Source organism: Diadema antillarum, unplaced genomic scaffold (assembly GCF_040938485.1).
Source record: "Diadema antillarum isolate AM-2024a unplaced genomic scaffold, OU_Dant_1.0 seq00001422_RagTag, whole genome shotgun sequence".
Taxonomy (NCBI): Eukaryota; Metazoa; Echinodermata; class Echinoidea; order Diadematoida; family Diadematidae; genus Diadema; species Diadema antillarum.
The window spans coordinates 20,978-45,800 of record NW_027272174.1 but is presented as its reverse complement, the minus strand read 5'-3'; the positions used below and the strand labels follow the sequence as shown (position 1 = coordinate 45,800).

At 37.1% G+C, this 24,823-nt stretch overlaps 1 protein-coding gene across 1 annotated transcript; it reads left to right on the top strand.

Annotated features, from left to right (window-relative positions):
* Positions 1-12,980: 12,980 nt before the first annotated feature.
* On the top strand, positions 12,981-22,564 carry LOC139709263 (ATP synthase subunit s, mitochondrial-like). Its single transcript, XM_071621213.1, has 5 exons — positions 12,981-13,059; positions 19,042-19,136; positions 20,565-20,773; positions 21,422-21,584; positions 22,313-22,564. Exons 1-5 carry the CDS (start codon positions 13,039-13,041, stop codon positions 22,485-22,487), a joined length of 663 nt encoding a protein of 220 aa, XP_071477314.1. The 5' UTR covers positions 12,981-13,038; the 3' UTR covers positions 22,488-22,564.
* Positions 22,565-24,823: the final 2,259 nt, after the last annotated feature.

Sequence of the window (24,823 nt, the reverse complement as noted above, 5' to 3'; positions counted from 1 at the left end):
GAACATTAACCCTAAAAAGGCCGGGGGAAGGGGGTTGAATCAACCCCCCCCCCCGACATTTTTCGCGACTATTCCGCCGCGCGAAATTTTTTGACCGCGCCAGTCGCTGACTTTTTACTTTCAAGTCTTGCGCATCTTTTGACACCATTTTCGCGAAAATCGTGCACACCGTTACAACGCTGCACGACCTTTTATACATGCCTGTCAGACCGAAAATGGCTCAAAAACGTGATTTTGTGTATAAAGTCTATGCAAATGGAGTTTTCACACCTTATTCGTAAAGAGATGATTATTTTCGCTTTCATAGGCTGAAATCAATTAATTTTAGCATAATTATGCTTGGAAAAGGTTCTGTCATAATTTTTTGCGAAAAAAAAATGAAAAAAACAAAAGGTCGAAAAACAGAAATACATTAAAAATTCATAAAACAATAAAATACATAAGAAATTAAGTTTGAGACCGGATTTTCTTTTCAAGTACATTGTTAGGAATGCTACAAAGAATGTTATCACCAAAAATTAGGATTCCAGGAGCTTTACTTTCTGATTTAGAGCAAAATGTATGATTTTATGCATATATTAGTATAATTAATTAGTTGAATGAAAATTTCTATTTCTTTTCGTGTAATGTGGTAGATTGCACCACAGATAATGCATGTGCCAATTTTCACGGTGATTGCGCGATCGACGGCCGAGATCTCGGGGGGGGGGGGGGGGGTTGAATCAACCCCCCCCCCCCCCCCCTCGGCCACAGAACACCCCAAAAAGCCCGGCCTGGTTAGGGTTAAACGTTATTGGCGATATTGTTCTGATTCGTAATCAACTAAGATCTAGCCACACGATAATATGTATGTTTTGAGTTTCTGTCCATCCCTTGTCAAATGCGAACCGAAATGAAATTTTTAGCCTGACCTCCGAGAAAAAACAGAACGTCCGTGATGATTAAACCTATTAAGCCCAAGCTATTTTGACCCCTCGCAGGCCGAAGGGGGGAGGGGCACATTGTGCCCCCCCCCCCATGTAACTTTTGTATTATTTGATGTATCATCGTCATATTTCGCCTTATATACAAAATATGTTTTCTTTGAACTCTGATGTACATTATTATTATACGAGATCCTCAACTCATTTTCATCGATGGCGTTTTTTTTTAACTGACAAATGTAAATACTCGTTACGTCATACTGGTCCTGTTCTTTGGAACACGCTAGATTTGAGCAAACTTAATGTGCAATTTAATAATAGTTTTAAAAGACAGTATAAGAAGATGTTGATTAGTAAGTATTGATTTTTTGATATTGATAATTAGTCTTCTTTTTTATTTGTATGTTGTATAAAGTATATCCATTGCTGTTATTGATTTTAGGTACATATCATAATAGCATTCGAGTTAGTTTTTATAATGATTATATTACGGGGTATGTGCAACATAACAAGCCTATTCTGGCTTTCTACGCGCATACCATTTTCTGGTCAATGAGCTTTTGTTTTTATTGTACCTATATTCTATCTGTTTTCCTTATTTTTTTTTCATAATAATTTCCTGTTTTGTCAATGTTTTCATTGTTTTTTGTTTGTATTTCTGCACCTTTGCACAATGTGCTCATATTTACATGTATTTTTTAATCTATACTGTATATGGAATTGGAAATAAAGATTGAATTGAATTGAATATTTGGCTCGTGGGTAGAGTAACTCATACTCTACATGACCGTACATTTGAATTTTCACAAGGTCACCCATGGAGGGCGCTATTTACCGAAATATAAAGGAATACATAGGAAATATGCTAAAAACATGATTTTCTGTATAATTTCTCTATCCCCATTGTACATGTCTTATTATAGACCAATCATTTTCATGTTTGCCACAAATGATAAGCAAGTGGAATTTTGTTATTTTTATGTGTGGAATTTTGTTATTTTTATGTTTGAAATTTCTCAAGGTCACCACATGGGGGCGCTATCCATATCAACATAGTGATACATTATGAGACCTGAGATGAAATGTTTGGGATGGGTACATGTATAGTTATGGCATTTCATATTTGCATAATACTGGAATTTTGAGATTGAAAATTGATAATAATATCATAAACTAATGATATACTCAGTAAGAGGCATAACTTGTGTGAAGGAATCAAAATAACTCAAAATATCAGGGCAATCTTTAGAAAATATTATTGTTCAATTATCTCTATTATATCTATTTTTTATGCCTTTGTCACATAGAAACAAAGGAAATAATAAGAAAAACGTTCCAGGACCATAATTACTTCAAATTTTGCTCCTTCAACAAATTTCAGCCAAGAAACACCCATTTCTTACACTGTAATGCTATTAAATGAAATGGGAACAGAAAAAAGATGCAAAATCTGACTGACATGGTTGTCAGCTTATGAATGCCATGGCAACCAGCAACATCAAATATAGCTAAATTATATATCAAAATGTTTGCAATAAGATTTTAGGAAAAGTCACCAAATTTGGTTGAAATCGGATTAAGGGCGAAGGAGTGGCAAACGCAAATCTGGTAGGGGGGCACAATGTGCCCCCCTTAGGCTTTATAGGATTAAAACGTTATCGAGTGGGGCACCATCTTGCTTTGATGGCGAAGGTACACATTCTACCTTTGGCTCTCTAGCCGAGGAGCTGCATGTCATGTTTAGAGCGGACTGGGGCTCGTCTGCAGTTTTTGGAACATCACGATTCACCGAAAATCAATTTTCTCTGAAAATTCACCCTCTAATCCCTCTCTGAGCAATGTATATGCTGAAAGAGTGTCAAATTTCTTATAATTTGCATTGACAATACCTTTTCAATTTTTTGAAAGAGTTAGGAAGGCTACGTACTCTCCGTCGATTAGTTACCCGTCCTGGAACATGACCCTAGTAGTATATAGAACGAACGTCCGTGACAATAATCAGCGAACGTTCGTGACGTATGCAATCCGACCGATAGGGATAACGTGTTTCGAAAGTGTCCTTATATTCTTTAAATCTTTTAGCTCCAATAGCGACAAATAAAGTTTTACAAAGTAAGCAATGAGCTTAGAGCAGTAGTTTCAGAATTTTAAAGGCGGTATTTGATCATGATGAACAGGCAGCTCAGAATTTACTCGCAAATTTACGCTTGTTTTTCCTCTAATCCATTACATAAAAACAGCTAAACACTGAAAACAAGTAAAATGGAATTTTGCGTAATCTGTAATTTCTGTGCATTTAAATTTCTTTCTGATGAGGTTTTGGAGATACTTTGCACTGTAATAGGTTCTGAAAATTTCGCTCACGGACGTTCGGTCGGAGAAAGGAAATTTCTGATAATTGCAAATATATAACTGTATACATTAAGTTAATGTTACTTGAAAATATTACCAAATCACTGAGTTTCTCTTACCCAAAAGTGAATAACGTTCAGCATTCGATTTACCTGTACTAACAAAAGGAAAATGTTTTGCTCACGGATGTTCGTTGGTAGAATAAGTCCATGGATTACATAGTAGGAGATAGAAGAACAGTGTCACCTTTTAGTGGCAGATGCTCCTCGTGTATATCTTTTGAGTAAGGTAGCTGTCATCCAGTTTTGGTCTCCATCACGGACGTTCGCTGTTATTGTCATAATATTTTATGCCTTAATACATTCTTATTTTTCTCTTCACAACGATTTTTCTCTCATTCCCTAAGTAGCCTGAACATGCTGCGACCAAACAGAAAAGTGTTCCGCAGTAACATTCAGAATATATTGAAACAAAAAGGATGAAATGAAGGAAGAAGTCTGTAATGGGCATGTGTCAAGAAGAAACGTACAAGTTTCAAAAGGACGTGGAAGCAGTTGAATGAAAATGAGAAGAAACAGAGAAGGGATCGAGCTCCAACACACAGAGAAAGGAATTGCCGGTGTAGTCCCGTTATACCAAGTTCCTCTGGAGGAGCTTTTTTGTTTGTTTGTTTGTTTGTTTGTTCATTTTTTATTCATCGAAATGTCGTCAAAAGCGAACAAAAATAATGCATTATACGATTTATTGTCTGATGAAAACACGCAAATCTTCCGTTTATCATGACATGGTGTTTTTTATACTCATCAATGAAAAGCAATGTTACTTTGCAATTCTGTCCCAGATGCTTTTTTTTTTATTTCACCTTTAAGAGACAGAGAGATCTTCAAGTTGTTTGTGCTTTTGTGCTTACTTTGAAAACACATTTTAAAAAAGTGATGATTCAATAACAGGATTACGCTCTTAAAAGGAAAAGGGTTAATCAACATCTAAAAGGGGCGAGGAGTGACAGCGTTTTTAAAATGTTGTATTCACCCTTTTATCTAGCTGAATCCAACAGTTAGATGTGCTAGATACAGCAAGAAAAGGGGTGAATACAACATTTTTTAAACGCTGTCACTCCTCGCCCCTTTTAAAACGCTGATTTACCCTTTTCTTTTTAAGAGTGTAAGGTCGCACTTTGATGCGTTCGCTCTTCCAAAGACTCGTTACTCCGAATGTCCAAAGGTTTGTTATTCCGAAAATGAAAAAAAAAAGTTCGTAGTTATTTCAGGATTTCTCTTATTACAAATGTTCTTATTCCGAAAGTTTGTTAATCCGAAAATGAATTATTAAGATTCACTATCCTTTCGGTTTGCGTTCTTCTAAAAGTGGAATGGGCCTTATTTTAGTTTAGGTGAAAGCGATTATTATGAGGTTTTGAAATCTGGGGGATTTGGTTGTTAGTTTGATTCTCCATATTTGGATAAACGAACCAGATTTTTCATGTTCCAATTAACAATCCTTTCGATTAACCTTCGGAGATTCCTATCATTTACCGAATAATAAAGCTTCATAATTATACGAACCTTAACCAATTTTCGGATTGACAAACCGTATGAATAGCGATCCTCCGAAATGACGCGCTTATACAAAATGTTTGTTATAACGAACAATATTGTATAATATCGAAGTCGCAAACATTCATCCAAGTTATATGGACTTATCCTGTGGATTGTTATGACGAAACTTCGGAGTATCGGACCGTGTATCATTTCTGAATAATAAAATAACACAAATTCTCCTTGGTAACAGTGTGTAACACAAGGAGCAAACGCAGAGGGATTTCTTCCTATACACATTGAAAGGTATTCGTTTGCCCTCCCGAGCTAAACATCGTATTCGATAACGGAGCACATTTCTTTTGTTTTTCTATGTCAATTCGTAATTGTCATATTTAGCTGTGACCATGTTCGTTATAAGCAAATTTTGCATTGTAGACTTTAGATAACAAATTTAGGAGCTAAATCTTTACTTCATGATTACAAAATTTTGATAAATATATTCGTTCTTAAGGATGCACTATACGTCACTGAGATTACACGTACGTTTTTACGTTCATTTACGAGAGATGGAAAAAGTGTTTTCTTTCATTCCTCAGCATGGAAAGATAAACAAGCTTTTATAATTGAGAATCGGTAGTAATTATTTAGGACTTTGCAGAGGAGTTTGTTCTCGACATGAAATCGCTGTTTGTTGTGAGTAGAATGCTTTTCCAACTCAAAAGAACTGCATTGTTCAATATCTTGTTTGCTCCGAACGTCCGTGAGCTATATGCGAACCTCCGTAATGAAAACTATGTTATATTTGTTGGGTTATAGAGACTGCCCAGATCAGATACATCTTTGAAAAGTATCTTATTATTTTTGAGTAAGGTTTAAAGTATGGGATAATGAAATAAGAGGTCGAAATATTGAGTTTCTGTAAAATGCGCGTAAATTGGAGAAAGCATTTTGTGAATAGCGGAGGAGTAATATTTCAACAGAAATGACGTATTTGGTTAAATAAATAATCAGTTGTCTACCATTACGTACAGGTTAAGAGTACAAGCTGAATATTCTACCAACACATACACATGTCCCATAAGATATTTGGTTACGATTTTGAACTGAATCAGATTGTTGCAAGCTATGTTAAATGGTATTCAAAATGTATGTGCAGTACTATTCCTCACGGACGTTCGCTGCTCTGGACATGGTAAACTTCCGCGGTGAATAAAAAACTTGTTCCTCTGGGAAATTCCTAGTATGGGTTCATGTTAATGTTTGAATTATACTCTATCAGGTAAGATAAATGATTTTGAGGATTTCCTACTTTTTAAATTTTGCGTTGTTTTGGCTCAATTGTACATTGTTCAAAATTCTGACCCATATATATTATGTATATATATATATATATATACATACATTTTGACCGGTCGTAGGATATTTAGTAGTAGAGTGAAACATATCAATATGGGAATTATTCGCTTCTCAAAAACAAGCGATGATTATTTTGATAGCCAAAGAAGGTAAAGATGTGTTGCAGAAAAAAAAAATGTTTATCGGCCCATTTCTTTGATGAAATTAATGTGGATTTTAAAATTCTTTCTGATACCCCGTCCAACCAGAGGCGGAATGAGCCGGAATGCCGTTGGAATGAAAATTCTTCCTGCATTCCTACATATTCAAAGTGCATTCTAAAAATTTTGACGACATTCTGAGTGTGTTCGGGCCCATTCTTGAGGCCAGCTCGAATGTTTTACCCATGCTTAAAACATTCGAGGAGCATTCGAAATGGAAAGTAATAGACAGGTGGCCGCTATAGACAGGTAATCCAACTTTGTGTGCATTGCTTACATGTACATGTATCATCGTTGTATCCTTACATGTACATGTACAGTGTATGTGTATACGTATGCATACACCGTGTGTTTCATGCATTTAACCATGCCGGTGTATATGAAATTGTTGCACACTGTAGCATGTTTATTGTCGTGAAGAATCGTGCATTATTATGGCTGAATGAGGGATGAATGCAGCGGCGGCGATCACTGAACGTTGCTCGCACGGCTACCAAACAGAAAAATACGCTGAATTATCGGCTTGGCTACGGCTCCATTGGGTTTTTGGCCGCTATAGACAGGTTAATATCTCCCGCGGGAAACAAAATTTGTGGCCGCTGGCCGCGTTAGAGAGGTGGCCGCTATACACAGGGTCTTTAAAAGGGCTTTTCTCTCGGGGGGATTTTGCAGTGGCCGCTATAGACAGGTGGCCGCTATAGACAGGTGGCCGCTAAGGCAGGTTTTGATCTGCATTCGAAGAGTATTTTAATTGGACTCTGATTGCGCTCTGATTGCAGCCGCCTAATAGAAAATATTGAATCATTTCCTCTTCTCTCCTCTTTCTAGATGTTCAGTTTGTTTTATCGTATTTCCACATGTTTGTACATGTGCGTTCACTTCATTTTTATATTTGACTGTATTACGTGTCCCGTTGCTGATCAGCCACAATTATCTATTTTTAAACAAATTGTTTTCTTATTGTTGGTGTTGTTACCGTTGTTGATGTTGTTGTTCATGTTTCATGGATTTTTACGAAAACAGAGCCGTGAGGAAGACCGATAGTTAGTCTATTTTAAATCTGTGTGATTGTATGATATTATTTTATTTAAATACTTGATGTGTGTGATTACTTTATACTGTTTTGAAATGTAATATTTTATACTGTTTATATATTTCATGCTGATCAGGCTACTCTGGATAAAGAATTGCAATAAATAAATAAATAAATAAATAAAATTGTATCAAAAATATTCCTACGGCATTCTAAATATTCCCACGGCATTCTAAATATTCCCACGGCAGTCTAACAGCATTTGAAACAATCTGAACTTGAAACTGCAATTCAATCTGGTGTTAAATAAATTTGCGCTTCTGCAAGAGTTAAATTTGATACAGGAATATGATAGAATACTGTGAGACCATTTTTTTTTTTTTTTTTAGTGTCGAGGTGTTATTTTCCGATATTTGTAATCAATTTAGGTAGTTTTCACGCAGGAAAACTTTTTGTTTTGGAGTTTGCATTACTATAGTGTTTCGATGTGTCAATTTGCGTTATTCATGATCAATTTACATTGTTTTCACATTGGCAAACGTTGTGACTTGTAGTTTGCGCGTTCGGAGTGTCATTTTCCGATATTTGTAATCGATATAGGTGGTTTTCACATAGGATAGCGTTGTGTTTTGGAGTTTGCGTTGAGTTTGCATTAATTAGTATTTCGGGGTGTCATTTCCCGATATTTGTAATCGATATAGGTTGTTTTCGCATAGGATAGCGTTGTGTCTTGGAGTTTGCGTTGAGTTTGCATTAATTAGTATTTCGGAGTGTCATTTCCCGATATTTGTAATCGATATAGGTTGTTTTCGCATAGGATAGCGTTGTGTCTTGGAGTTTGCGTCGAGTTTGCATCAATTAGTATTTTGGCATTCAATGATCGATCATTAATACCCGTATTTCCACTGTGCATCTTACAAACGTTAGAGTGGCCTCGGAAGAGCCAGGTCCTGTTACCCTGCAATTCACCCTAATTTTCACCGCTAATAATGGTTTGTATTAGTTTGCATTAATTAGTATTTTGCATTAGTTTGCATTGATTAGTAGTTTGCATTGAGTTTGCATTGAGTTTGCATTGAGTTTGTATTAGTTTGCGTTAGTTTGCATTAGTTTGTATTAGTTTGCATTAGTTTGCATTAGTTTGCGTCAATTAGTAGGACCGCGTGGAAAGTTACAATCTGCAATATAGCCTCTGCAAGAGAGTGACCGCTGTCAAGGGTCGAAACAAATGGCGAAACCTTGAGAAAATCAAATGAGCAACTTACCATTTAGCCCGATTTCATCATCATGGTCTCCAATTCGATATTTTCCTCAGGAGTGTTTTTGTGAACATAATTGAGTTTATTGTACAAAAGTTGTCTTTTCGGGACGTCTTCGTTCCGCTCTTCGACCGACGTGTTGCACCTTCGCGAGACTCTTTTTCAAGCTAAAGTTTATGACCCCACCCACATAATAACGTCACGAACTGTACTCTATTATGATTGGTCAATAGCAACCTCGCCGCAGCGGCAGACTAGAAAAATCGCTCAGCGGAGCGATTCGAGAAAACCGCTTGCGGTTGCCGCTCTGAAAAGTCACCGCTACCGCTCCAGTGTGAACGGTTGTACATGAACAACACGCGAGGGATTTTTGCGGCACGCCGCTGCCGCTGCCGCTGCCGCTGCCGCAAAACCGTTCCAGTGTGAACGGCCCTTAAGACATTTCAACCAATAAGATTGCTCCCTTGGGCAAATGCGCCTTGCTTAACTCTGCGCGTTTTAACAAGCGCTCATTCTCTGGCGTGCGCACAAATAGGACAATGGCATGCGCAGGTAAAGAGAGCCAGAGATAGAATAAAGTTACAACAGAAGCTTGATCATTATGCCTTCTTACCGGTTTTGACGTATAGTTGGTGCGGTAGGGGATTCGCAAAGCTATCTCAGATTGAGTCTTTTTATTTGAAATTTTGTCTAAAAAAATAAGAAGATATCTGGCGTTCATAAGAGGAACCCAAATTTCAGGGTTTATGGGGAACTAGACGCTTCTAAATTAAGTTAAGCCCTTGCAATGCCATGTTATTATTATCATTATTATCATTGTTGTTGTTGTCGCTATCTTCACAAGATATCTCTTGGAGATCAATATCACGTCAAGTTCCATCATGGAACCTTGGACTTCTAATACTTTTCTCAGGATTCGCGCCATCCCCAGCAATAGATATTTTTGAAACACCCAAAGGTACTGATAATGAATTCTTATTGGTGAAGATAGTGAAATCATATAAAAAAATGTTTAATATTTTGAAACACATTTTTGAAATGAATAGTGCTTAAAACAAATTGCCGACGGTGCCGGTAACCTTTCTGTTCATGTGTTTGTGTTTTTATCTATGTGCATTATTTATGCAACGCGTATGTATACTTGCAGTGTTACTGTTACCAAATTTTGTATTGTGGAATGAGTTTACATTTTGTCAAACTGCTATATCTTTTGCCTTTCTGTACATACATTGCTTTTATTTTTTGTATATCTTTTTATTTTGAACTCGCATACCACAATATTGACTTAATGAATTATCTCATTATCTAACATAAGTTAAAACGAAAGTTACAACGGAGTTAAAACACCTTCCACCCTGTTTTATCTCAGAAGCATAAATTTGCACGGGGCGTGACTTACAACAGAAGATAAAACAGTTTTCAGAATACCGTGTAATCTAATGGGTGTTCAGGTTTGCGCCCACTGTTACGCGCGTGCGCATACCCTAAGACAATAGTGAGGTTCACACCTAAGTCCCTTTACCTTAAGGTTTTCTAAACCTCGAGGTTTTGTAAACCACGAGGCACTAAACTACAAGTTAGCGTAGATATAAGCCATGTCTACACCTATCCAAAAACTTGTAGTTATACTAACTACGAGCGCAAAAATGCGTTCCCCTAACCACGACAAAACTTCGATGCCGTTCACACCTACATGCAGTTAGCAAAACCTCGAGGTAAAGATAACTACGATAGAAAATAAAGGGCGCCTAGTTTGCACATAGGTTTGCGCACTATTGTGGAAAAAACTGAGCGTCGTGGTTAACAAAACTCCGTTCACATCTGTCATAGTTTAAGCGCGCTGCCACAGCGCGCTTAAACTACGCGCTTAAACCACGACAACACCCTAAGAAATCTTGTGGTGTTGTCGTGGTGTCTTCGCCTTAAGGTTTTGTCGTGGTTTTCTAAACTACATGCGTCTACATCTACGCTAACTTGGAGTTTAGTGCCTCGTAGTTTACAAAACCTCGAGGTTTAGAAAACCTTAAGGTAAAGGGACCTAAGTGTGAACCTCACTCATGACGCATGTAGTTTAGAAAACCACGACAAAACCTTAAGGCGAAGACACCACGACAAACCACAAGATTTCTTAGGGTGTTGTCGTGGTTTAAGCGCGTAGTTTAAGCGCGCTGTGGCAGCGCGCTTAAACATTAGCCATGTCTACACCTATCCAAAAACTTGTAGTTATACTAACTACGAGCGCAAAAATGCGTTCCCCTAACCACGACAAAACTTCGATGCCGTTCACACCTACATGCAGTTAGCAAAACCTCGAGGTAAAGATAACTACGATAGAAAATAAAGGGCGCCTAGTTTGCCCATAGGGTTGCGCACTATTGTGGAAAAAACTGAGCGTCGTGGTTAACAAAACTCCGTTCACATCTGTCATAGTTTAAGCGCGCTGCCACAGCGCGCTTAAACTACGCGCTTAAACCACGACAACACCCTAAGAAATCTTGTGGTGTTGTCGTGGTGTCTTCGCCTTAAGGTTTTGTCGTGGTTTTCTAAACTACATGCGTCTACATCTACGCTAACTTGGAGTTTAGTGCCTCGTAGTTTACAAAACCTCGAGGTTTAGAAAACCTTAAGGTAAAGGGACCTAGGTGTGAACCTCACTTATGACAGATGTGAACGGAGTTTTGTTAACCACGACGCTCAGTTTTTTCCACAATAGTGCGCAACCCTATGGGCAAACTAGGCGCCCTTTATTTTCTATCGTAGTTATGTTTACCTCGAGGTTTTGCTAACTGCATGTAGGTGTGAACGGCATCGAAGTTTTGTCGTGGTTAAGGGAACGCATTTTTGCGCTCGTAGTTAGTATAACTACAAGTTTTTGGATAGGTGTAGACATGGCTATTGGAATGCTCAGGCAAAGAGTGCGCAAGATAAAACACAAGTTACAACAGAAGTTACAACAGAAGTTACAACAGAGATAAAACGGTGTTCAGAATACCGATTTGTTACAACAGACTTACAACAGAGATAAAACGGTCTCAGAATACCACCCAAGGACTTTTAATGTTTTTTATTGATTTTTTCGGCACACCAAATTTTTCTCTCGGGCCACCAAAATTTGAAATTTAGGATTTTGGTGGCCCCATCGGGCCACCAAACAAAAAAGTTAGTCAGTGTCGAGCCATGCTTATGGTATTACATTATGCCAGCCAATCACCCTAACATTTTCATATACTTGTCTGTACATAACATGAGATTTTCACCCAATTGTTATAAAAAGTAGGGCCTACACACCTTCCCTCGTTGTGTTACTGACATCTTCCAGGGTATATTACGGTTTTACTGACATGGATTATTCCCGTATATGCAGCCTGCCGAGGAAGTCAGTACTCCTTTATAGCGTTAGAATATTTATGGTTTTGCAATTAAAGGGATGATATAGTTTTGGGTGAGATCTATATGGGCTTCAGGCATTTCCATTTGTTGTGTGTGTGTGTGTGTGTGTGTGTGTGTGTGTGTGTGTGTGTGTGTGTGTGTGTGTGTGTGTGTGTGTCAGCTAATGAGAAACTTTCTCATGAAATATAACAGAGCATAAAATTCTAAGTGGAATTTAAAGTTTACTGATGAAAATTGTTATATATCCCCCCTCCAAAAAAAAAAAAAAAGCAATCCGAATAAAAGGGGGGACCCACTTTTTATAAGAATAACTTTGTTTTACTTTTTTTTGCGATACCTCAGCCATTTCAAAACCGATTTTCATAAAACAAAATTTGAATAAATTCTTCTATGAACTGTAGGCCTATGCTCTTTCATATTTGAAAATAGTTTCTGATGTATCTCACATTAAAAAAGTTAACAGCTGAATCCCTATCTCAATCAAAACTATTATTACCCCTTTAAACTATTTTTATGCTATCCAAGATGTATATCGGCAACGGAACTACAATGCAACCAAAGAGTATCAGTCTGCAAGAATCTTCAGTCTATGACTGAATGAGGCAGACTTAATCATGAGAAGAAGAAGAAGAGGCGCACGCAGTGCGCTCTTTGAATGCAACGGTGGTCCGTGCTCCGTGATGGTGATCAATCCAGAGAAAAAAAACACACAAACTTTTGACACCGTTTTAACACATCCTGTGCCCTAGCGTCAATCTGTTGTTCGAAGGAGACACATTTGATTTTTTTGAAAGAAATAGCTAGTACATGTATTAAGGTTGAGTCAATTGTGAAATGAATTCATTGAAATGTAATCTAAACGAGCTTCCAGCAGCAGCAGACGACACTGACTGCAGTCGCTGTCTCTTGAGTTAGTAGTCTAGTGTTACAAGGCTCTATAAATACATTCAGGAGTTGGAGCGAAGTTGAATCTTTTAACTGAAAATGTCATTTCTTCTGAGCCGGGTAAGTGAATCCCGGAACCTGAATTTTCCTCAGTGTACAGTTGACATTAGTGTACTGTTAATGAATTCTTTCTCACAGTATTTCTGTGCAAACGCAGCTCAGTCAGTGAACAGCTGCAGCAGCTCTGGTCAGGAATTGTGCCCGTTGGTAGTCCGACGTGTATGTATTCATGTCTGGTCAGGAATTGTGCCCTTTGGTAGTCCGACGTGTGTATATTCATGTCAGATGCTAACCCCGGGGCACTCCTTGTACACAGTACTGTGCAGCCAACGCTTCGCCTTCGGCGTTCGGGCTGTGTTTCGCAGTTAGTCAGGTACAAAAAAAAAAAAAAAAAAAAAAAAAAAAAAAAATATATATATATATATATATATATGGGTGAAAACGTTGAACGATGTACAATTGGGCAAATCAGGGGTCAACATTAAAAAACGTCACTCACTGATATAAATATAATATCTCAGTCAAATGTCATTGATACCAGCTTTCTTGGAAACCCGATTATACTGGGATATCTCCAAGGGTGTTGTTTTTATTCAAGATTAGATAGAAGTGTGACATATTGGCGAACGTCTCTGACTAAAATAAACATTGTTTTAGTGAAAATTCAAATGAAGGGTAGAAAAACATTCAAATGAATATATTTTCATCTTGTTCATGCTTTTGAAGACCGTGTTAATTTGTTCCTAAAATATTGTTTACCTCCTGTGAAGTTTACAAAAGCTAATACACACGGAAGTTAAAGTAAAAGTGGAGTTTTTGTCATTTAAGCAGAGATTTTTATATTCTTATCTTCACTTTCATCTCATTTGAACAAAACATATAGCATGGGTCTCATTTGTTTAAATGTTAATGTTCACTAGATACTTATAATGAATTTAGTGCATTTCGTTTGGTCAAATCCCCATAAAAGCCCTTTACAGATGCTGAAAGTAAGCCATGTTTTGATCAGAGACGTTCAGGTTTCACTCATAGACGTTCCTCAGACATAGACAATAAAAACAATGTCCTTTGATCCATAATTACGAGGTTTGTGAACAAACAACATTATTCTTTTATTAAACACATGTTTATCTTTTGTGAACAATTCAGAATGGTAATTTCAACTTGAATTATTTTTCATAATAACCGATTGTAACTACAAACCTCCAAATTGTAAGAGGATTTTCGATTTCTACACCAAAAATCAACAACAAATCTGTCCTTGTTATATACAACACTTTTGAATGACAGCCAAGTAAAGATTACATGAAATACTTGCAATTTTGACTACCTTACCTAAATTATTTGTTTATATCAGAGACATTTGCTTTTCCATCAGGGACGTTTCGGCTGTAAGTTATCACTAGAATTAAACACCAAACTCCCTATTTTAAAAGATGCTCGTAACTCAACATTCCACATTCATTGAGAAATCATTTACCGAGGCATATGTCAAGAATTGTTTTTGTTTATGATGACCACTACTTTGTATTTCACCTTCCGGTGTATGCGAAGGTGTGACCACATGCTATCAATATTGTTTATGTTTTCTTTCAAATGTAGTCCAAATCTATAACAAAGGTAAACACGAATTTACTAATACTATTTTAATTTGACCACTATACCTCAAATATGATTGTATGTGTATGTCAGGCCAGTTCGGATTTTTATTAGGGACCGTACCTGGGTCACTGTTATGATGTCGTCTCAGAAATCTGTAATTAACCTATACTCATCCTAGAAGCATCAAATTGGGCTGTGCTTTTTTGTATACTATGGCAGATATGAATTGTAAACGCCAAACTCAAAAGAATATCAACGGTGTGGTACAGCAAACGTTTGACCAAAAATGAACTGAAAACCCCTTTCAAGAGGTTGACAATGATAACATTACAATATCACATTTTACCTGTCACATCGGTTGGGGATTATCAATCCTTCTTTCTACTCGAAGGTGACACATAAGTATAGTGTTGTAGAGGAAACTAAGTAAAAGGACATTCTTAATAGACATTTTCTTGTTTCATCATAGATGTTAGTATTTTTCCTTTTCTCATGTATTTGGCTTACAAGCCTCAAAAATAATACCACTAGAACATCTCACCTTACTTCTACGAGAAAAGGAGTCACTACAGGGGAAATTCAGCCCAAATATGAGCTAGCCGCTGATAAGAAAGAATAAAATCTTACGGGCTCAAGAAAAAAAATAATGAGGTTATGAAGTTTTGAAGTTTCGCTAATTTTTCAGGAAACAGTTTTTGAACGGTCATTATGAATATGCTAATGGCAAATTGAGCTTGTCATTCCCTCACAACTTGCCATAATGTTTGCACTTAAACTTTTGAAATTTTCAGTTTTTCATTCAAACATAATTATGCCCGAGGCTTTAATCCGGGTATATCTAACTGATTACTATTTTGAAGGTAATCAACCAGGAATAGCATCATGTTTCAGATTTCAAAGACAGAAAAATTGAATGTTCGTTATTTTTTGTACACGATCAATGGAAAATTGTGAGGTTATGACATGGTTAGCTCACTCATTTGCATATTCTTATCAACTGTACGAGAACTTGTTTGCAGAAATTAGCAAAACTTCAAAAAGGCAGTTAATTAAGGGTGCAATTAAGCACAATAAAGGGTGCAAGTATGCACCGCAGGTGTGCTGCTATTGTTACAAATTAGGTGCAAATTTGAACATTTATTTCTTAGCGTGTAAGCCTCAGATTTTACAGCCTCAAAAGCATACGTAGTGATGTGCATTAAAAACAGAGTCCGCATTATAACATTGAATTATATTTCCCCTGAACTTGGTATTCCATGTCCTCAATCAGTGCATGGTACCGACTGCATCGCTTGCTACCTGAAACAGGGGTTGGGATAGTCATTATTTTGTAAACAGATGGCACCTCCAAAATGTCCGTCCCGTCTTGCCAGTACCACGGCCGTGGTCTGGAACTTGTAGGCTCCATGAACATGACTGAGCCTAAAGATCCTGAGCAGGACGAAATTCTAATATTCGGAGCATTTAAAATCCATCCGGTCTTCCCATCTTGCTGTAAGAAAAAAAAAGATAGAGTTAAAATGATATTGAAATATATTTATCATGCACTGGAATAACAATGTACGCACAAATTAACGTCTCTGATCAAAATTATAAAATCAACATTGTTTTTAGATTGCGTAAATTACCTAGAACGATGTATGTATACGAGGGCCATATACTCTGGAATAATGAAAGATCTACTCCTTATTGTAGTAGTTGAAAATGTGTAAAACGTTCTATGTAACGTCTCTGACGTAAACATCTTTGCTTATCAGTACTTAATGGGTTTGATTTTTACAAGATATTGGCATTGTATTTGGATTGAGGAACCAATGTGCTACAAACATGGGCACCAATTCGCCATGGTGGGTCATTGGTATTGGTTTGAGAGCAGATCCTATTTGTTCAGAGAACGTCTCTGACCTAAACCGGTTTTTCTTACATTTCTGCCTCTCTCACAAAAAAATACGTAAACTAAAGTGACTACTACATGATAATCATAGACTATTGACCTATTACTAGTCATAAAACATATTTTCTGTCCTGGCAATGTGTTTACACTTGCTCAATCAACAGAAAATCTTTAATTTGAAACTCTTTTACATATTTTCAATATCTTTCAGGAAGCTTCATTTTTCTTAATATTACAACACGCCAGTGTTAACTTGGTTCTACTTGTTCCTATTATACTAACTGAGCCCATTCAGACATAAATTTACTTTAATGTTCTCATAATTTGTATAGTGGATGTCTTTATTTCATGAAACAGTAATTTTCAGAGACGTTTTTCATTTTGCTCAGAGACATGCGGTCTTTGATTTTCGTGCAGATTCTTACATATTTACTGTCTATCCTTTTTTAATTTACCTCTAATCCAAAGATTACAATACATAATCTCACAAATGATACTGATTGGCAAATCTACGGAATAATAATTCTAATAAATCGGCACAAACACCAGGAAGGTTTTTGTTATTACTCACATTTTCAAGATTTGTGGGCATATCTGTCGTTGAACTGTGCTGACTCGATTCCAGGATGGCTCGTCAGTGCGTAAAATAAGCACGCAAATAAAATTTAATGCAGTGCGAAAGTGTCAGATGAGGGAATATCCCTTCAGAGACTTTCAATCAGGGACATGCGTTTTGATCAGAGACATTCATCAATTCGGGTTTTCAACCAGAACTCACTTTTGTGGACAGTATGCTACTAAAGTTGCCAATCATCATACTCGCCTGGCTCACACTGACACCACTTTTTATCTCAAGCATAATCCACTTTCATTAATGAAACCATTAAACAACTGAACATCTCTGATGGTTATTCAATATAATTTTCTTTAATGAGCCACCACACGATTATTTCACACAGCTCACTTACAAATTTTGATGGAATGGTAGTATGGATAAGACGCTAAATAAATATGGCCTTACATGTTTTCATAGTCATCCTGAATCTTTGGCGTCATGGAAAAGATAATTCATTCAGAGACGTTCTTTTTCAGACATAAGTGAATTCAACGTTTCCTGATAAGATAAATAATACACACGTTGATGGCAGAAGTACTTGATTAAATATTTGAAGTGTGTGGGCTTACTCACAAGGAAAAACAAAGCTGTAGAATTGCATTAGAACAAAAATTAAGACGTGTGATTCTGAGATTTTTTCCCAAAATATGCATTTTTGTCAATTTTTTCAGCTTCAAAGCATGATTTCTTTAAGAAAATGCAGTAAGAACACCACAAAGTATATATTTTCTGAAAGGTACAACCCTCCCCTACCAAATGATACCTAAAACCATGAAAAAGCACCTCCAGGTGACAATTTTACAAGGGTTTGAATATCGAAAAGCCCGAAAATAGCCAATTGTACATCGTTCAACGTTTCCATATATAAATAATTCTTGTTGCCATAACTTCCTCACATTCGTTCATCACGGTATTTACGATATCAAAACTTTACATCTGACTGTGTAGGTGTAACATTCATAAACCTGGACTCTACTTCGTACTTGTTTTGAATTGTCACCAGCCCAGGCATAGTCTAGAAAACTATCAAACAGTTCAGCATCAACTGAAGATGGTGATTGAGAGTCCGCACTTGGACCACAGGGTCGAAGACATGGTTAGGCAGTGTGACATTATGACACGAAAATTTATTAAATACTACCAAAAATTGAAACTAGATCTACACCTATGTTTGAATTATTTATGGACATCATGATTCAAAGTTACACCGTGATGTTTCCTAGACCCCAATGACCCGAGCTCGTGGGCTCTGCACTGCTCCTCTCCACACTGTGTACTTCCTGGATGTATTTCAAACCCAACTTGCTGGAATTCTACCTAGTTGTTTGTTTTGTGCATGTGTATGTGTGTGTGTTTTGTTTTGTTTGTTCTTTTTTCAAAGAAAGTTCTCAGATGACAGCAGAGCCTTCTTTACAAAGGGAATCTCCAGTCCTGACATGTTAACACTTCCATTACCATGGTTATGTAACAACCTAGGCATTCTATTTTTTTTTTTACACACTTTGCAATGTCAGGTGCATTCAAAGTAGCAATTCTGTAACTTAGCCTTTGGTGGGTCCTGCTAAAAGCAATAATGGAAATCTAGTACCGGTATATGCTCTGACAACATCATTGTGCCTTTGTCAATGTATTGGAGACCTTTGCCTGAACAACTGCCCCCCCCCCCCCCAAAAAAAAATAAAAATAAAAGGACATTTCAATTTTAAATTTATTTACCCCAATCCTATGTCATAAATGAGAAATTAGAAATCACATGAAATGGTTATCATCGGTCTATGCGCATGTACGAATGAAAACCCTGTGTATATGGGTACTGGTCTATAAGCAAGTTACATTTCTGAGTGCATGAAGAGGGCCCACACTGGATTGAAGAATGCAGGCATGTGACATGTTTTAATTGTTGTTGTTTTTCACCCCTTTTCACATTCAGCTTCCTGTCAGAAGTGTCCTCTGTCAAGGCTTGCCTTCACATCAGCAGTATGGAATCCGGTCCCTTTGGGGTATGCTGAATGCAGTGTTCAACCAGTGAGTCACACTTTTCAGCGTAGTAAAATAGTACAACTTTAAATGAAAGTCTCAAGTTAAAAATGTTATGTAGAAAGACCCCCGATTAGGCACGAGTCTCAGGCATATAGGTGCGAGACTTGGTAGGTCTGAATGCTGCTTCTATTCTCATCAGGTGGCATCTCTCTTTTTCTCTTTTTTCTTTTTTGTATGTGCCCTATAAAGAGTAGGTACACCCAAGGAGGTACTAGGTGATGTCGTGATGACCCTAGCTGGTACCCCCTTGGTGCATCGAAGGGAAACATCATCATAAAATTCAGTTCAACAATTCTCCCAGTTCTCTTGACAATTTACAGTTATGGAATGGATAGATTGACTCATTATATATTTTTTTCTGTATTTGTGTTTACAACCCACCCCCCCCCCCCCCCCCCCTCAGAAGATGAAATGGCATGTGAAAATAAATCAGTGTTGATTAAGTGACCATGACTTGCTATCATAAGCCTTTTTATTTTGATAGTAGACAAATTAGTGGCATTCCAATATGTTATACTTATTCATAATTTATCTGTGCACTTATTTAAAAAAAAATCAATAATTTACTGTAAAACCAGACACACTTGCAGCATGAAACTTGTAAATTGCCATTTGCATTCAATGCATGGCATATGAAAAGAAAAAAAAAAACTTTTGTGTGTGCATACTTTACCTTTGTGAATCTTGGCTCCTCACAAAATTCATGTAAGTTTCATGGCCGCAAAAATTTCTGGTTTTACACTAATTGGTGGTTATAGTTCTTTCTCTGCTTTTTTTCAGGATCTGCAAATGGATAGTTTCTTCTCAAGATTAAATTAGTTTCTCATCAGCATAAATCCAGAATTACAATTACATTATATGATGTTAAAATGTTTGAGGTATTACTCCATCACATTGTCAGTTATTGTGCAATAATGTGAATAAGATGAAGGACAATACAAGTGAAATGTTTCTTCCCTGTAGCACACACACTCATGTCCTAAAAAATGCACTTCAGCTGAACTCAAGTACTGAAAACAGTTTTGTGCTTAGTCCTCGAGAACTGTCAGTTAGAGTATCCCAAATATATTTGCTTCACTCATAATTGTTTCTTACAGATCGAATGTCAAAGGCCAAAGATGTGCCTTTGGGTGTTAATAAAATGTTGTGAAGCATGCAAATCTATGTCCTCATAATGCAATCCTAACTAGCAGTCTCAATTCTAATTATGTTCCAATACTGTGGTGATAATGGATATTTGAGTGTTAGATTGTGTGTCATAGTTCACAACATATTTGCACAATCACATTAGTAAAAGTGCTAGTGTCTAAATACAGTGAGCATTTATCAGCAATTTTTGTGTTGTGTTCAGCTAATTGTTGGCTTTGCTAGCTAGTTACAGTATAACCTCTCATTTTTGTACAATGACCCCAGGGTAGACAGATCAAGAATTCGTGAAGTTGGCCCAGACAGGGCTGCTGCCGAGTGGTTGCTCCGTTGCGGTGCCGCAGTGAGGTTCAGAGACTTTGAGAAGTGGACAGAAGACTACAACCTCTTACCAGCTGGAGGCAGGGATAAGTTGAAGCTAGTGGAGGTTGATGCCACAGATTCCTGCATCATGCACATAGGATTCGAGCATTTCAGTAAGTTCTTGGGTCCAAGGTGATTGCCCATATTTGCACAGGAAAGGAGGTGTCTTGGTGGCACATGGGCTCATTGCAGATGGCGGCACCTCTTGAGGGATATGAGCACTACATTCATATATATACACATATATTTATTTCAGTAACGTTATTGTGTTTATTATGTATATTTAAAGTGGTAAATGCAATAAAATGCTTTCTTAAATCACTAGACATGTGCACTGTTTGAGAAAATAAGAGAGACTGTGAAGACCTGCAAAGAGCACTACACATATATTACCTGTACGGGTCATAGTCATTGCAAAGTGCAGCTGGCTGGCTAGCAGTGGGTATGTACCGGCAGACTTTGGTTCCCAAATTAGTGTCAAACTAACCAAACACTGTGTGAAATAACTAAATACAGGAAGGCAACTAAAACAACAACAACCACCACATTGTAGATGTTGATGTTTATCTCATTGTGTGATTACAGAAATTTTACTTGTGTTGTGGAATGAATATTATACAGTATGTCAGTTTCTGTCAAGTCCTGCACACAGATTGTACTAGGATTAAAAAATGATAGAAAAAAGAAGCTTCCACACTTTCTCCACTTGAAGATTCCTTCTCAGTGATCACCGTATTTGTATTCTTGTTCCCCTTCAACAGAGGGAATCGACCACCTTAGATACCTGAAGCTGCATCACTGCACATATCTCCAGGATACATGTGTGTCAAAACTGATCTATTTAAAAGACTGTTTGGAGGAGCTTCAGATCAGCAGCTGTGGTGATGTCACGGACAAGGGTTTAACAAACCTGATCCATCTCCAGTAAGTTTTATGCCATGATACTTGGACAAATCTGTGCCACTTTGTCTGTGGTTCACATGGCACTGCATACTTCATGCTTGCTGTGACAGTTTAAATTCTTTATCATGCATGCTTGAAACTTGGAAATTTACTTGCTTTTTATACCATCCAAATGCTTACATTTGGTTCACACAACACTGCATAAATGCTGCTTGCCAAGACAGCTTGAATTCGTACACATACTTGAAAGTTGGTAACCTTACTTGTTTGTTATGACATTATCATAACCTGGTTTTTAAAAAAAAAACAAAATAAAACTACAGACTTTGACTGTCGTTTGAATGAAAATCATCTATATGAACTGCACATATCATATCAAGAAACTGATTTGTTCCTAGTGTCATATGTAGTGATAAAATCGTTAAAATTCAGTCATTACATAAGGTGTTGTTAATAGCTCCAATGCTTTGAGAATAAAATGTGCATAAAAGGAGTATAGAAATCAATGAAGTTGATTGAGATTGTTTTGATGTGAAAGGCCTATGCTTATTTTCTTTTTCTCAAGAAGATAATATCTAATGAGCAAAAATGTAATGGCAGTGCAGTAAAGACAACCTTCATTCTTTGCAGTTGTTGTATTGAAAGCTTGCAGTGATTTAAACACTAATGACAAGCTGAGTGATGAAAGATCTGGCACCAGCAAGTAAGAAATTATCTCTGTATTCCAATCACAATCTGTCCCATGCCAGCAAACTGAAGATGCTGTTCCTCTGCGATCTGCCAGCCGTGAAGGACATGGACGGAGTCCTGGGCATCCTGGGCCCAGCCTTGCCACAGTGCGAGATCAGATACCTGTCCCTGGAAGGCCTGAAGGACCTCAAGAGACTTGGCAAAGAAAGCATAAGGGAGAACACCGACACGTAGTCCTTTGCAATTTGGGGAGGGCCCGTCGAACTGTCACGCCCCATGGTCTGAGATGAAAGTGTTCAAGGGCAGACACAACCATTACAATTAGAATGGGGAAACTTGCCCATGGTGAAATAGACTTGTTTCTATTTGCTTGTCCTATGTCAGTGGTGATGTGTGTTTGAGCATTGGGACACTTATGACATCTTCTATAGTGGAATAGACTTGTTTCTATTTGCACATTCTTCAACACCCAATCACTAGCAAAAAAGAATGCATTTTACATTTATGCAGAACAGCTGAACTTCCTTGTGTAACTGGTATCCAGTTCTCTTTATTGCTGATATACAAAAATATGATTTTTATGGGATATTATACTCAGAGAAATCGTACGAACAAATGTGTTGACAGGAAAAACATGATATAAAATATTGAGATATGCATAAAATGTGTCAAGGGTGCTACTTGTCCTAAATATTCTGAACAAGTACTCATCAGCTTCGATTTTTTTTTTTACACATAAGCACCCTACTGTAGCCCACATAAAGATTATGAATGGTCATCAAGCCCCACAACAAATTTCTGTCAATCTTTGATGGATGAGAATGAAAGCCACACATAACCACAAAAATGACAGTGAAGAACATGACTGTTCACCTTATGCATATCAAATCTGATTGGAGCTATTGAAGTAGAGCGTGCACTGAATTTCCTGAAGTTCACTCATACATCATGTACATCTATTTGTCATCAGCAAATAAGATGAATATATCAGAATTTTGTAGAATAATGGTTGGTTGACAAACTTAAAACTTTTACAGTATGCAGTGATATGATATAATGTATCGTATACCATGTTACATCATGGGTAACTCTTTGTTACTTTTTTAAAGAATACATTGTATTCTTTTGCATGCACACCAGTTTGCTTTTACACACTCTTTGGTCACATTAAATGTGCAGTGTCTCCTGGCTATCATTATATCCATTTTGGAGTACGTTGTCTATATCTGTATAATTAAATCAGCAAATGTCTCAAACTGAGCTCAAAAAGCGTTCAAGTCATAATGCCAGAGGAACATATCCAGTGTTCATGTAAATACCAAAGATGAGGTGCAAAGGTGAAGGCATCATCCCATGATGTTGGATATTCCCCTTTGGTACAAAAAAGGTGCATATTACATTACCTTCAGCATCAATTTTGGTTTGAGGTTAGCTGTGAAGCCTTGGTATTTACTAGTGCTCTCGGTCTCTGCTGAAAGTGGCATTTAGTCTACAAAGATTCTTCTGGGAATAGACTAGTTTTCTTTTGTCTTTTCATAGTATCCAAGATATAGCTTGAAGTAAATAAATTACACACATATGAACAGATTAACTGTCTTTCATATACACTTCTGACAGAACAGCAAGTTAAACGATGCTAGTTTAGTTCACATTTTGAATGCGAAGATACAGTCAACCTTGCATAAGTTGACTTGGACTTGAGAAATAGCTTCAACTTAAGAGAATTTTGACTTATGTGGAATTAAAATCAACAGAATATAAAGAGAAGAGGACCTGAAAAGACCTTTGACTAAGGCGATTACCCGACTTATACGAGGTTGACCTAAGTAAGGTTGACTGTAGCTACAATTTCCTCATGCTTATTGATAATTTCTTGGTACTGGTGTGCTATTAGGATTTAACATGGTTTGATCTATAAAGAGAAGCTTCAGCAACAACTATTGCAAAGTGTGTGTTATTCAGAGTATTCAATAAAACCTGGTGTGATTTCATATTGCAGATATAACAAAAGTATTAGTCCCTTGTATGGAACAAGAAGGCCAACCTGTATGCCGCATCAACCTAAGAAAATGACAGACATTGATCAAGACAGCCATAATATGATATAGATATAATACTGCCACTCTACAATGCCCTCTCATAACGAATGTGGTTATAACAAAACTCTCATTATAACGAAGTAAGAATCAAATTATCAATATCAAGTTAAATTATTGTCTACTTGTATATATCTTTATATACTTCTTGTTCAACTATAACAAAATTTTAATACAAGTATAGCAAAAGAAAACTGCTGGTCCTGAGGACTTCATTATGACAGGAGTCGCCTGTAATGTAGATCCTTTTAACATAACTCAGGGGTGTGACAGTTAATTGCAGAAAATATCTTTAAAAATCTGAAACCTATATTTTATTTTAAAGTCTGAAGTGCCTTTAACTATTAACATTTCAAGGCACTTGAACTGCAAAAGATCTAAAGAATGGGCTTTGGGCAGAGTGAAGAAGTCTGTAATTAGATTAAACTCTTCAACTCTCACATCCCTGATAACTGTACAATAGATCTTGTATTC

What these genes read in the sequence shown, in the direction of transcription:
- LOC139709263 (XM_071621213.1), top strand. Translation starts at nt 13,039, where the DNA reads ATGTCATTTCTTCTGAGCCGG. An exon ending in TGTCATTTCTTCTGAGCCGG is followed by an intron (nt 13,060 to 19,041) that starts GTAAGTGAATCC and finishes TTTCACATTCAG; the next exon opens with CTTCCTGTCAGAAGTGTCCT. An exon ending in ACAAACCTGATCCATCTCCA is followed by an intron (nt 21,585 to 22,312) that starts GTAAGTTTTATG and finishes GTCCCATGCCAG; the next exon opens with CAAACTGAAGATGCTGTTCC.